Source organism: Topomyia yanbarensis, chromosome 3 (genome assembly GCF_030247195.1).
Source record: "Topomyia yanbarensis strain Yona2022 chromosome 3, ASM3024719v1, whole genome shotgun sequence".
Taxonomy (NCBI): domain Eukaryota; kingdom Metazoa; phylum Arthropoda; class Insecta; order Diptera; family Culicidae; genus Topomyia; species Topomyia yanbarensis.
The window spans coordinates 102,024,192-102,039,635 of NC_080672.1; the positions used below are offsets into that span (position 1 = coordinate 102,024,192).

Below are 15,444 nucleotides of genomic sequence, written 5' to 3' on the forward strand. Positions count from 1 at the left end.
ATTGCCATCTGCGCAACTGTTTGCTACACGTGTTTGACAGCTGCATTCTAACTGCATTGTATCGATCACTGCGCCATCTGCAAACGTTTGCCAAACTTGTTTCAGACGTCTAATTTATTCGGAATTTCAGTAGCGGGTATTTACACACGATTCAAATCGAGCCTAAACGTCTATTATCTGTGGTACTACTCCATTGCGATAAATATAGATTAAACACCTGGAAAAGCGTTCCAAAGCTTAAGGTGTTTGTCTCAGGCACAGTTCCCCTACTTAGAGCTTTTCTTTTTGTTGTTTTAGGCCATTCTAGGATTGGGTTGTACTTTCGGATAGGCAGAAAAATTACAATTGAATTTATATTGTTTTCAAAACATAAATCAGTATGATTTAATAATTATCTGATACAGGTAATTGAATGATGTTACTCGATAACTTAAAAGCACATAATTAGTCACGAAATCCTATTTCTCAACAAATATCTTAGCACGATTGGCGGCAATGTTTTATTAGAAGTGTGCTTCCAAAAAAAGTGATACATTATTCGTATTTCCATCACAGCATTACTTCGCCTACACAGTACATACATAGCAAATAGGTTAATTCATTTGTACAGATCACAAACGATCCCAGTCAATATGCTACCCTCGGTCTCGAGGTAAATGTTTTCGCTAAAATTTACTCTAAACTGTTTAATCTTTCCATAAGACGACAAAATACTTCGCGGGTATTCGTAGCCCAAGCTGTCCGGGCCCCATTTCAGTCGGACAATGTAAGCAATATCTGGAAAGAGAACGATTTGATTTTCCAGAGTAATCTCCAAACTGTTGTTGAAAGCTACATCACAGATAAAAACTTGTTTCCGGTAGATTGGCTCGATTCTGTTGTTAAATTTGGAGTATATTTCCACGGAAATGTTTTCCGTGTATGTGTCCCGCCGAAGCTCATTTGGCTTCAGTTGTGGAGTCAGTCTGCTATTGATGCAAAGCGATTTCAACACGATAAAGCGATCACAAGCGATACTCGCCTCAAAGCTCATCTCGTCACCTATGATTAACGGTCTAACGGCTTTATACTGGATCCGTTGGATCGGAGTCCAATTGTTATTTTCTCCGTTGGCGACCGGCTGAAAACTTGTAAAACTACAATCTACAATGGTGTCTTTCAACTTGTCAGGAAGTTCGATACCCTGCAGCACGGTTTTCAAACTATCACTACTCATTTCGAGTCGATGCTGCTCGCACTCAGTGATGCACCACGCACGAATCATGCAGATCATGTTATCTTTCACTTCATAATTATCTTCGAGGATTAGATCTACACAGCTTTTGGACATATGATGAGTACTTTCCAGTATAATGTTGCTAAGGCTCATACCCGTTGATAGAAAATGCTTCAGAACGCACAAGCACGAGAATATTATATCCTCCAGGTTCATATTATAGGCGATGTCTAGAATCTTCAACACGTTGTTTGGTTTGATATTTTTGCCGAAGAAATTCACACACTGCTTGTGAAGACTGTCAATCATGTACTTCTGAGCACAATAGTAAAGTTCTAAAATTTCTTCGATTTGGAACACTTTATCGAAATCGATCGTTCCTACGTAGATGAAATCCAGCATGCGCTCAAACACGCAAGGGCGAATATCTGCGATCTTTACGGTTTGTTTTTCGGCCAGTGAACCGTAGAACATAGCCTCAAACACTGGACTAGCGGCAGACAGGATCAGTTTATGGCTGTGGTAGATATTATCTTCTACCTTAAACGAACAGTCGACCAGGTGATTCCGACGGCGCATTTCGTTGAAGCGCTGGCTAAAATCCGGCAGTTCATCTTCCATCTTGTTCGCGGTGGTGTTATCCTGTAAGAGAAAATCCATAAAATACAATTAATTAAACAGGAAAATAAGAATAAATGTCTGTTGTTTCGATTTAAATAAAAATGATATTCATTAAGCTGAAAAGTTTCAATTGTTTTTATCTCTATACGGTTTTTTCATTATATTAATTGTTTCCAAAAAGTACTACGTTTTTTACATGTTGAACCTTAACAACGTAAGGTTTTCTGGGAACATTCGTATCCCAGCACTATACTTTAAACCCATGTTATACTATGTGCACATTACAGAGTTAAACACGTTATAATAATTAGCAACAAGAAAAATGCCATCAAGATAACGTTAAAACATGTTTTAATTCGTAGTGTGAACGTAGTATTAGTCCGTTACGGTTTATTTCAACTGCAAGCATCCTGTATCATAAAAATGTTTCGTCTTTCTTTAAAATAGGAGCTTGTGTAAGACTGAGGAACATTTCGCAAGGATTTATGTCCTGTCTCATATTAGAGGACTAAAATGGCATCGCGACGATCAGAACAAATTTGCACAATCCTCACGTAGTTCGGAAATCAAGCAGCGCGACTAACAATCTTATTGAGTGTTTTATACAATATGCATGTTTTGGAATAAAAATCAGTATATTCGCAATTACGAGTACTTTCCGGAACCTTTCAATATGCGGGATAAAACCTTGAAATCCTAGACTGTTATGCCTAATCCAGGACGTCTGGAAACGATTTGATGTAGCAGCAACCCAAATATTAAGCCGCATGAACTTTTTTGACGTTGACATACCTGAGCCAAACTAATAATTCATTTATTTTTGGTTTTTGGCTCAAGTGCCAATACCTTATTTAAGACTTTTAACTTTGTGGTATCCAACGGTGAAAAACAATCGAAATGGTGAGTGAAGCTAAGCAGTTATGTAAAAAAAATCCCCCAGAGGCGAGATTCGAACCCGCAACCTTTGAGACTCCGGCCCCATGCACTAACCCTGGGTATGATGACGTCCCAGAAAGAACATATAATTAGGGATAGCATAAGGGTTAGTGCATTGGACCGGAGTCCTAAAGGTTGCGGGTTCGAATCTCGCCTCAAGTCAAAAACCAAAAAATAAATGAATTATTAGTTTAATTCGAGCGGCGGGTTCGCTCCCGTCATACCTCTGTTAAATGGGCAAGGGACAAGAAATCTACAGTCTTCATTAGCTCTGTCACCCACCGAAGTACGATGGGTAATGAACTAAAAATTAGATATCAGACGATAATAAAAACCCGGGCCTTGGTATCTATTGGGGAAATTAAATAGATCAAATGTGTTGGGTGGTCAGCTGCCGTTGTGTGTGATCTCGCTTTGCAGGCAGAGTATGATCGCCATCGCCAATGCAATAATATGTTTTTTCTTTGTTGTCATCATACCCAGGGATAGCGTAAGGGTTAGTGAAATTGGGCCGGAGTCTCAAAGGTTGCGGATTCGTATCACGTCTCTGGGGGATTTTTTTCACATAATTGATTAGCTTCACTCACCATTTCGATTGTTTTTCCCCGTTGAATACAACCAAAAAAGCCATAACTGAGCCGCCGCACACAGATATATCGACCGAGAACAAAAAAATGAAAAAAAAAAAATAGAAAAATGAAACAGCTCAAAGAATAGGTTCCTACAACTTAAATTTAGGTAGTTTTGAGTTTTGCCATTCATTGCATTTCTTTATTAGTGTTGTCAAAAACAAAACGAGCGATTCAACTTAGTCGAGCTCTTCCGATGAATACAGTACTTTTGAGTTGTTTAAGGGATTACATACCTTTATATTTCTCAAAAAATCGGATTTTTTTCATTACTTTATCTGAAATAAATACTCCTTAAAAATATTCTCCAAGATTTTTATAGAGTAGTGGTAACTTGAAATTTTAAACTAGATTATCTCAAAATGTCGTTTTTTCAAACATGGTTTTTCAGTGATCACGATCGCCGAAAAACCACTCATCCGCTATTGTTCATTTTTTTCCAATTGATTGTAATTATTCTTTCTCGTACCCAACGATACTTTTTTATGCATAAGTTTTTGTTTTGTAGATGATGTTTTAATACAATTTTTAGAGCTTAAAACAGCGATTTTTTGGAAAATCGTTCCCGAATACAGGAAGAAAATTATTATTATTATTATTATTTATTCAAGTAATTGTAAAGGTACAAGAAATACTCATATACCAATAGAATTTTTTGAGATTTGGGATTTTTGTTGATCTATTGGTCTTCAATCGTGATCACCGCAAACTTCTTAAATAAAAAAGGGTTTCGGGGAAAAAACAATAACTCTGCCAATTATCAATATATTTTTATAAACTTATGCTTGTTTATTTCAATGAAAAATGTACTACTAGAATACTATAAGTTTTATGTAATGAAATTATTGCTTTATGCCTTTACGTAAATTAAAACTTTCTTGATATTTTTCGCACAAAAAGGTATGTAACCCCTTAAGCATTGATTAAAATTTGCTAAATTCAACTTAAATGTGAGTATACTTAGTTCAAGTATACTTAGTGAGCAGTGGTTTTTGTCGTGGCTAAATGAGAACTATCTTCAACGCTGTTTACCTCAATTTACGTTATTCAACGATACCCTAAAATTGAGCCTAAGGATCTCAATTTTAGATAGTTTTTCCAATGCGTGCATAGAAAATCAGACATTTTCGAAATTTCCCTGTCGACAGACGAAATCGGGTGCTTCGAGGTCAACTGATTTATTACCCGACTAAATTGGGTTTTGTTGGTGAGCAATTTTTGTATGTATATCAATAGCCAGATTTAAGAGGAGGGTAAGGTTGATTCGGTAAAGAGAAACATTATTCAAAAAATTGTGGCGATACAGATGGTGTACCAATCGTTTTGAAATTTTGCACAGTTCTTCAAATCAGTCCCCGTGTAACTACAGGAGCTTTTATTTTTTGATCGATTTTTTATTAATATTTCGTAGCGCTTTGAGCCCAAAAGTCCGATTTTAGCTAGAAAATCGATTAGCATATTATTGTAAAAATAAAAATATTAAAAATGTTGTAAAACGCTTCTGTAGTTACCTGGGCAAAGATATGAAGAACTGTGCAAAATTACAGAACGATTGGTCCAGGAGATTTTTAGTTATGATGTAAACCGCATTTTTTTCGATTCGCTGAAGATTTGCTGTCACTCACCCAATTTTATTTTCAATGAAATTTCAGGAAAATGTTGTCCAAATGTTGAATAATTGTATGAAAGTTGGCTAAAGAGACTGACACTTTCTGTATCGCCAAATTTTCGTAACCCTCTGGCACTCGCGCGAATGGTTCCCCGAATGAGCAGCCGCTGGCACTGAAGAAGATTTCGCTAGAGTTTCTGAAGGTGTTGCACTAAACACAACGGCGCGAGTGCTGGAGAATTAATTGCGGTTGCCATATGAACAGCTCAAGAGTAGATATCTTGACAAACATATGATTACGGCTTAAAAGCCAACTGTCAAAATTCACTTTGAGTGGAAATTCCGGACAAACCGTAACTCGCAAATCACAGATGTTGGCAGTAGATAAAAGAGAAAAGTTTTCTTTATCGTCATATGTTTGTCGAGATATGTCAAAAAATACTACACGGGTTGATAAATTTTGATCCTTCAAAGAATGTCCTAAAGAGTAAAGTACTAAATAATACAAATGAGAGTGAGCCTAGTTTTGTGTGTAGTATTAATAACTGATAAATAAATAATTGTGCCAGAAACTGTTCACTGTTGACCACTGACCAGTGCAAGACGGCTAGAATGTAAGAAAACATTTTGTGCACTTGTTACGAATTAGATAACATCTACCCAGCTACCATAATGTTTGATTGCAATTCTTGGAACTGAATCGTGTTTTCAATAAAAGAGATGCACGATAAGTATGATAAAGCAAAGGCAAAATAATCGAAGCAAAATATAACTTGGGTATCATAGGACTACCTCTGCACGCGCCTTTCAAGTGTACCCGCCGGAGTGATCGAATGGGACACAGTCTGTCAATTCAGAAACTGATATCTCAGTTAAGTGACAGTTGTTTACTGATTCTCAGTGAATTATTTTCCGGGTCTTAGTTATCCAACGTCACCTTTATTAAAATTGCTACTGAGATCGCGGCAAAAGATGTTAAATAAACTAAAATTCGGCAGCTGAAATTTAAGTTTGAGATACAATAATATAATGTTGTTAACTGCTTTAGGTGTTAACTGTTTATACACTGAAAGCCATTCGATAAAAAAAACAACAGTTGTTGTGTTCCTAATAAGTTGATTTCAACAGAAAAATAAAAAAAAAATTAAATTTTCTTTCAATTTAGCGAGATTCTCTCACCTATCAAAATTAACAAACTCACATCAGATAATCGGGATTGGTTGGGCCAATTATAACAAACTTAGTCTCAAATGAAAGGTATATCATCCTTACAGTCTGCTAAAAAATTATATCGCTTATATAGTTTCGGAAATATAGACTGAACCGTCCGGTCACATCTGAAATTCGCATACAAGCTGTAACTAGTTTTTTTCAAAGGGGATCCCCATGAAATTTCTGAAATCGAAGCATATTTTCGATACCAAACATCTTTAAAATGCATGAAATGCTATTAAATTTTTAGTTGATCCAACTTCCGGTTCCGGAGTTCCTGGTTGAAGAGTGCGGTCACACAGTAAATTCCTATATAAACACTATGATGTGTGAATGGTGTAATACATATTCAAATAGGTTCAACATAACTTGGTTTTGCGGGTCTAGATCACTAATGACTAACTAATGTAGCTTTGACCACATTGGTCACATATGATAGTTCTTGATGCGCCCGGGGAATTCGCCAAGTTCCTAAGCTAATGTCACACCTATTTTATTTAATGAAGTCAATGGTGTGCGATGATTGTATCCTCTCGTTATTCATAACACATTGCAACCGTTCGTGTGGGTAGCACGTGCTTGTGCTATCTATTTACGGGTGCTATAAATCCTCTACTTGCCGAGTTCAGTGCAGACTACCACACTAGTGCGAACCTGCTGGAAATGAGAATAGGAACTGCTCACACAGAAGTAAACAAGTGTTTATTTGATTATCGAGTGGCCTTATCAGCCACAATTGCCGGTCTGCTTTTATGATTTCGCAGAACTGCAACTGAACGTGCAAAATCGCGAATCTTGCAAGAGAATAAATACATTTGATTTTTTTCTGAGCGACGATATCCTCGTTTGATCACTTGCAAACGCATTATGACGTCATTTCAAATCTTTCCAACAGGCAACGTATCAAGAAATGCTACGACACAACTTTCAAGTTCAATGAAATTCAAACCTGTTCGTGAGATAGTAGAAACATCGACAAAGAAAACCCGCAGTCAGTCCACAAATTATTGACGGAACACAATCAGCCGAAGCCGGCTGATCTGGCCATTAGCGTAATTCATTAAAAATCATAACGGTGACTCCACTCTGCCGCACAGACGACTAGCTTTTGTTTTGTGGAAGCAAGTATCATTAATATAGCTCACGGTCAGCACCGGCTATTGACACCATAGGTGACGAAGAGAACCGGTCCACTCGAGCCAAACCCCAACCGCACTGGTGATATACTCGAAAGCAAGCTTAATCTCTTTCTCTCTAGCTTAAAGTATTTATTCAGCTAATTTTACATACATAGATAGTAGGTCTACAATAAAATCAGCTGATATCGAATATGTGATCCCAAGTATGAAACAGCGTTGAGTTTATTTGAAATGTTTTATATTGCTTGAAGAAATATCGCACGTGGCGTTATAGAACAAGTCAGTACGCAGCGATACTAAAGGCTTCTGTAAATAACTCGATCTGTTTGTTCATTTCAATTGGTCATGATCTCATGATACTTAGTATTACTCTGACATGTCGACACACCTCCATTTAATTTCTGACCTGGCTGGCTCTTGTAAATCACAATTCGTGTTATAGGTGAAGAAAATCGAATCGATCTGTTGTTATGTATTCTCAAAAAAATATAACGTATTCAAATTAAAACGATTCTGATCTAATGCATTCGACAATATTTGAACAAAAACGATAACTAAACGCGTTATTAACATAGCCGTTAGATAAGAGCAGGGTAAGAGTAATGTTTAACCCTTTCATGCCCAACTTTTTTCTAGTGCATGTAGGGTTTTAAAACTATTTTTCCTTGAAAACGGTGGGGTCAAGAAACACGAAAAGCCTATTTTCATAAAGATAGGTGCTTCCACGGCAGTGCTAGAAGCTGGTCAATTTTTACCTTCTAATGCTCAATGCAATTCTTCTAGAATAATTACAATCGTCCAATTACGTGTAAAACGTAGCCAACTACAGTCTAAATTGCTAAGTTTTATCAGTTTTCAATAATATTGTACCATAATGAAGATTTATGAAAATATCATTTTCCATCGTCAACGCAAACTGTCTCTGGCAGCACTGCTCCATCGGAATCCAATCAGACTAATTGCAATAACTTCAGTTCTAGAGCTGATCCTAGTAACTGTTAATACTCAAATTAAAGGCAATAATCACATTAATGAGTCTTACTTGTTTTTGAGAGCAAATCTTGCCTCATTCAAAAGTTATAGCTGTTTAAAAACATTGTTGTCCACAAACAACATGGGCATGAATGGGTTAATGTCCACGAAGATTTCCAGATGAAGCAGGACAATTTCGAATTTCGCTATACAGTGAAGACCAGTTTTTATCAGCCCTTTGGAATATTTTAGGGTGGGATCGGAATCGGAACATATTTTTTTTTAATAAATCGAAGCTGTTAAAATAGTCTTCGTAGTCGTAGTCTCATAACCTTTTCTGGTAAAAAAAATACATATTATCCGCAAGAGAGGATTATGTAACTATCGTGTGTATTTTCGTTTCTTTTAAACGATATTTCTTAATGTTAATATTAATAGGGTTTGTATTACAATAAATAAATAAATATAAACAATGTAAATTGAAGGGAGAAATACATATCACAGATAATAACAAAGAAAAAACATTGGACTGAAAAGGGTTGAAAGTGTTATACGACGAAATAATACACCCCTGAAGGACATCTGGAATGAAAATGGGAATGGTGGCTCCATGAAAAACTCGCCAATGATAATTAATATCGCTGCGCTCGTGTTTATCGGAAGTAAGTGAAAATAATTATAAAACAGTGAGATAATAATCAACCGACATCTTGAAAATCCGAGTTGTACTAGCCATTCAGGTAAATGTCTCTGTTGGACTTATCCTGATTATGTAAAACTCACGGTCGCCATATGTGTCCAATTAAGGACCTTTTTATTTGCCGAATAAACCGTTTCGGCCTAGGCAGAGGAATCTGCCCACGTCTATCCGTCAAGGAGTTAGCGAACAGTTGTCGCAGATCCCCGTTAACCTTCGCGTATTGTGTCATAAGTGTAAAGGAGGGCCCTTCTCCGTGAAGCTAATACGGTCTCCTCCGTGGCCAAGCGCTAGCTATCATCGATAACTACGTGCAACGCAGTAACATCGGTACGTACCGAAACAGAACGTTACCCATATCGAACCCTTCAAATAGCCCTAATATCACCACCCATTCACAGCTAGTTTACTCGTTTTAATTCAAATATCCATATATCACTTTAAATTAGCTATTCCGTTTTTAAACCGTAAGATATCCTAATAAGACAATAGCATTGTGGATAGGTTGCAAGTTAATACAAGAAGTTTCAAATATCATGTACAAGAAAAACTGGAGCTCAGCAAGCAAGGTGAATCGACCAAAATAAAAGAGTAATGAGAAGTACTCCGATCAGAAAGAAATAGCAAAATTATTACATAAGGTGTATTTTGTTGCAGGTTGGCGAAGTATTGTCAAGTACAACATGAAATCTCATTATATGGTCATTAGTCTCTGACACAGAATTCATATTATCATCACCTGCCTTTGCCCGCGCTGCGCCACGAGTGACCTGAGCGAAGATTGGGTAATCACCCCCTGCAGCATCTTTTGTCGTATACTGACAGGGAAGGAAAAATCGAAGGCGGTCATCCAAATTAGGAGCGGCTCTGAACAGCGTCTAATCCGGAACGGGTCGCTGAAGGAGAGATGCGGTGCATCGTCGACTATATTCATGATGCCAACCGTATCAAGAGGATATTGGCCGTAGCCCTGGTAACAACAACTCAATAATACACGCAAAGAAAGGCAGAACGGAAACTGGAAACTCGGTATATGGGATATTAGAACCCTGTTAGAATCAGCGATAATCACCGTACTTGCGCAGGAGCTGCCAAAAGTGAAGGTAGATATAGCATTTCGGGAATTTCGTTGGTGCGACACAGACTAACAGACATAGCACTCTGAAACAATTCTTCGCCAGTTTTACTATTTGATTAAAATATAGCTGATAGTTGGGATAGCATGCTGGCATTCTGAAGTGAACACTTCGAACGAATTTCGGAGATAAGATCAACTAGAGTTATGCTCAGCAGAGTCATGGATGAGGTCATTGACTTTGGAGCAGACTGGCTGACTGAGTGCCAACGAGGAACATGCACGTGTGGCGGGCGTTCAAGTAGGCTGGAGAATGGCGGTCCCAGATCGAGTAACTTGGAAATCTAAAATTTATTCGGTCATCATTCGGAGTAACCGAATTGCTCGGTCAAAATGAGAATGATGCTTTAGAATGTAAATTGAATACAAATAGGTCAGGAGTCTGTGATTTCTGCCCACTCCGAATGTACAAAGGTCAACATTTTCAATGCTGCCGCAATGTCTCTTAGGTGTGAACCGAGCCTGCTGAGAACTTAAAAAACGTTCTAAATCACTGTTTTAAAGCTGGCTCAACTCACACATCTGATTTACGATCGATTTGATTATTTCACAGTATACATATTTTCAAAAAAAAACTTTCTCCAGCGGCTTTCGACGGATTTGTGAAACATCCATAAGTTTTTTCCTATAATTCATCTTGCGCCGATTTTAATTAAATTTTTAGTCATTTTTTATCTAAACAAAAATTAGCGATCAATCAATATTTCGAAAACAAACTTTGGTTATTGATCCAGGTCCGGGAGTGTCCGGATACCATTAATTGAGCAAACTTTTTTAATAAGTTAGAACACTGAGAACTGACATACAAGTAAAGGGAACTTGGATACAATGGTGACTCACGCATGCGAACTTGTATGCGATGGTGATTTTCAACGTGTTTTTATTTAAATGTTTACACAGGTTTTTCGAGAAAGTTTGTTCTAGCTTATGTCTGTTCTCTGTGGTTAGAAGTAGTACCGCCCTGAGGAACGAGCTACGAACCACTGCAATGCCATCACATGAAAATTTTGTTACCAGATATGAATTTTTCTGAAGATACTATACTGTATAATCAGAGGCGACGCGTCGGTACGTTCAACCTGTTCACTGAACAGGTAGGAACAATCAGACGACCCAAAACCAATTTTGCGTTAACATTAAAACAGTAGCACGTAAACTATTTTCAATGAAAGTAATAATCTCCGAACCTTGAAGTTCGATAATTTGATCTGAACGATAAACCAACCTAGCGTCCCCAGCAGTGCTTTCCTATGACCGGTTCAACCAGAAACATGCACGCATCTCGTACTCTCACCGCATGCTCTAGAGGGAGCAGTTGCATGAGCGACGGCTGGAATGAGTGTCATGGGCGAGGCTCTTTCTATTCTCTTTTGCACCGGTTCAAATCAAATATTGAACCAGCGTGCATTGCTGCCATGTACATATGGGCGTTGGAGCTGTGTGCAAAACGAGAGCGCTTTATAATTTTCGAACACCTTGCACCATACGTTCGTAGCTGTTGGTCGAACGCTTTTTTTCTTGGGTAGCCTAACAAGATGTTTCTGCCCCTGGGACATACTAGTTACAAGCGCGTATGTATTTGGTTGGTTCAATTATAATAATGAACCGCCCACTTTTGCACCAAAGAAATCTTGATCTTTGCATTCACATGTTAAAATTTATCTACTGAATGTGTAAAACAGACAAACTCAAATCAGGGGTTGTTCTAATCATGAATGCGTGGATGTTAAATGCCTGTTTGCTACGATAATTTGCGAGGAAAATGCAACATTCAAATTTCTATCAAATTTGAAGGAATTAAGGTATTTTCTTAAACCGGTTGACAAGCGTTTCAATCTATCTTAAACAGAATGACGAATAATTCTCAGTGTATAGAAAATAAGATTCTACATTACAAATTTATTCAAATCATATAACGATATATAAGTTTTAATCTCTTTATCCCTCCGGAAGTCGCGCAAACGGCTCACTGAACGAGCAGCCGCAGCTGCTCTAAGACGATTTCGCTAGATTTTCAGAGCAGCGTGCACTCAGTGCACTAGCGCGACTGTCGGAAGGTTATACATGATTGTATTGCTTATGTTTCTGTTAAGAAATCTTTTTCAATTCTAATTAAGTGGCAACCTTCTCGGATATGTTATATATTTTTGTTCTTTTTCTACGGCAAATTAAGCATTCTACAAGAAGTTTGTTGGACAATTCACTGGTGGGATTTGACAACAAATTTGCGTTGGTCAGCTCCAGCGAAATTTTATGTCAACGAACATTTTTCATTGGTCCTATTCGTTAGATGTTGGATGAAATCGACGACTAAAGAATCAGCTGAACAGAAACGTCTCATAGAGACGATTGTGACGTTTTAAGGGTCTTGGTGGTATATTGAACAGGTTGACGGTGGAACCACGCGTCGCCTCTGTGTATAATGCAATCATGAGAAGCTATTATTTTTCACACGATTTTGAAGTAGAATACCTCTAACGTTTCAATATGGGGGTTTCGTTTCAAAATATCGGCTGTGGCAGTCGCGTCAGATTTTGAACGTTAATAACTTCCTTCATACTTAATGGAATGATTTGAGGTATAAAGTAATTTTATCGAAAATATGTTCCGCAATGTAATATTAAAATTTGGAGTATGTATAACATGAATTTATACCGAAAATACTGTGTTTTAAAATATCTTTCAAAAACTATCGAAAATGGCGAAAATTTTCAGCTCATCTCGGCCAGAACCGTCAATAGGTGCACCAACCGAACACTTAAATGATGAAAAGTTTTAAATATAGGTCCACTACAGATTTGTTTCTATCAACATTCGTATTTGGTTGCTTGGCGCGAACGGATGGCTGTACAATACCGAGAAATATTTGTGAGCTGTACACGACTGGTGGATGAATCAGTTTGCGTCGATACGTGCTACTAGCAGAAGCCATCATTTTAATTTCTGATGGATGTAAGATAGCATACACACTAGGGTGGCACGAGGATGTATGAAAAAATGGAATACCGCAGAACCAAAAAAATCATATTTCTTCAACACTCCTTTCCTTCGATGTACGTGTACCGATATTTCGGTATTTCCATTAGAAATAACGAAATAGCTGGTTTTAATACAACCTATCAGAAGATAGTCAAAATTGTAGCATTCGTATTAACAGCATAAAATGTATTCTACTTCACTCCGGTAATGTCTCTGACATTACCCACTCATATTTTTCTTAATTTACGTCTCCGTTAACCGAACTATGATGGAAACGTTAACACTTTTGCACAAGGATCAAGTGGTAGGGCGGCAAATGAGGCACTTGATTTTCGTTGCGCCCAAATACGAGCATTGCATCATTTTCATGAGCAATTATATGGATTCTTAAGAACGAAGCAAAGCTGTTGATGCCATTCCATCGATTGTAGGCTTAGTAATTAATGAAGTAGTGAGGCACCCTCCTTAATAGGGTGAAAATAGGCACCTTACCGTAGAACTTGGCAAATGAAAAATAAAACCACGAGCTAAATTGCTGTTGTGTTATCTTCCTTGCGCCCGACTGATGGATGCTCTCGCATATTGGCGATATTCGTTGTACGCGGATGACGTACCAGTTACCATGCAGCTCCCTCAGATGAAATGTATATGTATAGCGCATTGCGCACATAATAAGTGCGACTAAAAGTGCGGAAACGTAAATAAAACTGTGCTTTTACATTGAATTGTCCTGGTGTCTATTACGCACTTATGTATTATTCAACGAGGAATAAGTGCCCCTCATACATGAAAACGATTCAATGTAAAATCGCACTTGTATAAGAAAAATCGCACTTTTATGGAGTCCAGTTTTAAATGCCATCAATAATACCGCGCATAATGATATCGCAGGTTCATTATTGTTTCTAAATCTTCAAAGCCGTCTACTGTTTTCCTAGCCTAATGAGCAGGGAAAAGAGAAACAACATAAAAACACCGCATCAACGACGCAACATCTGACCGGACGAACCAAGTCAATAATGTTGAATCATTCGATTTCGCAGGTAGCCACGGTTCGTCACGACCTGAGTAGGTATAGTCTGGCAGTTCAGAGCAGCGAGTATGAGAAGCCGAAACGGAGGAAGCGAGCAAAAAAAACCTGAACAACTTGAACTTGAACTCCATTCAAAGTCTCTCCGACGAGGCTGGCTGGCTGATGCTCGCTGCTTTGCTACAGCGCAAAAGTTGACTGAAAATATTTACAGCTGTGCCTGGTGCTATTATTATAGCGTTATGTTGACGGGAGGATAAATATATTTTGCTTCTTTGGCGTTTATTTTGCGGGGTATGGTGGTTCTTCGACTTACTTCAGCGCTCATTTTCTGCGTTTCGCAGATATTTCTTTCGCTTCCCCAAATGGGCTGGATCAGCTGCTGTCGTTGCTGGTGATGTTTTGCTAGTTGATGACCTGACGAGTATGTCTGTTTGTTCTCCGCTTCGTCGTTTTATGCGAATAAAGGTGGGCTTACGTAACGGGTTAACATACACAGAGAACTGTGTATGCCGTTTGATCAATCTAAAATCATTGGACACAAGGCTGGTAGCTACACATATCTAGGCGACACTAACTAATGCTATCTCGCTGGCACTGGTTCCGAAAAGCAGATGACAACTATCAACGTCCGGCAATGACAGTCAATTTATCAAAGTTTTTCAATTTCAATTAAACTAAAGACTGCCAGAGAAAGTACTACACGAACGCGACCGCGACACAAAACTAGGTTGTTAACCACGGCGGATAAGTTCTGAGACTGACGACTGTTTGTGCGCTCTTGGGCTGCTGCGACGAATAACGTGATTTGGATTCTCAATTTCTTGCGCTCTCGCGTTCTGTTATGAAGAACGAGCTACACATTTGACGCACCACGCAGCGTTGTGGTTGTACAATGTTTCATCAGGGAAGAAGATGCATCATCTGCTTCATAGGGATAGCAATATCTTTTATGTTTTTCATGTATGACATGCATGCCTTCTACATTCACCACTAATTTCTCGTTTTTACCTTTCTTTTAACGATAAAGAATTCACTTTCAATTACAAGAATTTCAGACTAAATTGGCTCAGATTATGTCACTCATTACTGAGATAATGATGTGAAAACATTGTATTGAATATGTATCTTACACCCGCATTTTTTTTTTTTCAATCAATCGAATTGAGCCGAATGGTACATGAAACTTAGTCATTCGGATGTTGGAAACATTCCTGAAGGGTTTGAGATATTCCTATGGCATACTTATATTCAAAAGAATCGCAAAGT

At 38.0% G+C, this 15,444-nt stretch overlaps 1 protein-coding gene across 2 annotated transcripts; it reads right to left on the reverse strand.

Moving 5' to 3' along the window:
• Nucleotides 1–350: 350 nt before the first annotated feature.
• Nucleotides 351–14,950, reverse strand: LOC131690715 (actin-binding protein IPP-like). 2 transcript variants are annotated; one of them, XM_058976663.1, is made up of 3 exons: nucleotides 14,492–14,950; nucleotides 836–1,858; nucleotides 615–777 (listed from the first exon to the last, which is right to left on the reverse strand). In XM_058976663.1, exons 1-3 carry the CDS (start codon nucleotides 14,501–14,503, stop codon nucleotides 754–756), a joined length of 1,059 nt encoding a protein of 352 aa, XP_058832646.1. In that variant the 5' UTR covers nucleotides 14,504–14,950; the 3' UTR covers nucleotides 615–753. The 2 variants fall into 2 exon arrangements, with proteins under 2 accessions (XP_058832645.1, XP_058832646.1); XM_058976662.1 differs by having other exon boundaries at nucleotides 351–1,858; nucleotides 14,492–14,949.
• Nucleotides 14,951–15,444: the final 494 nt, after the last annotated feature.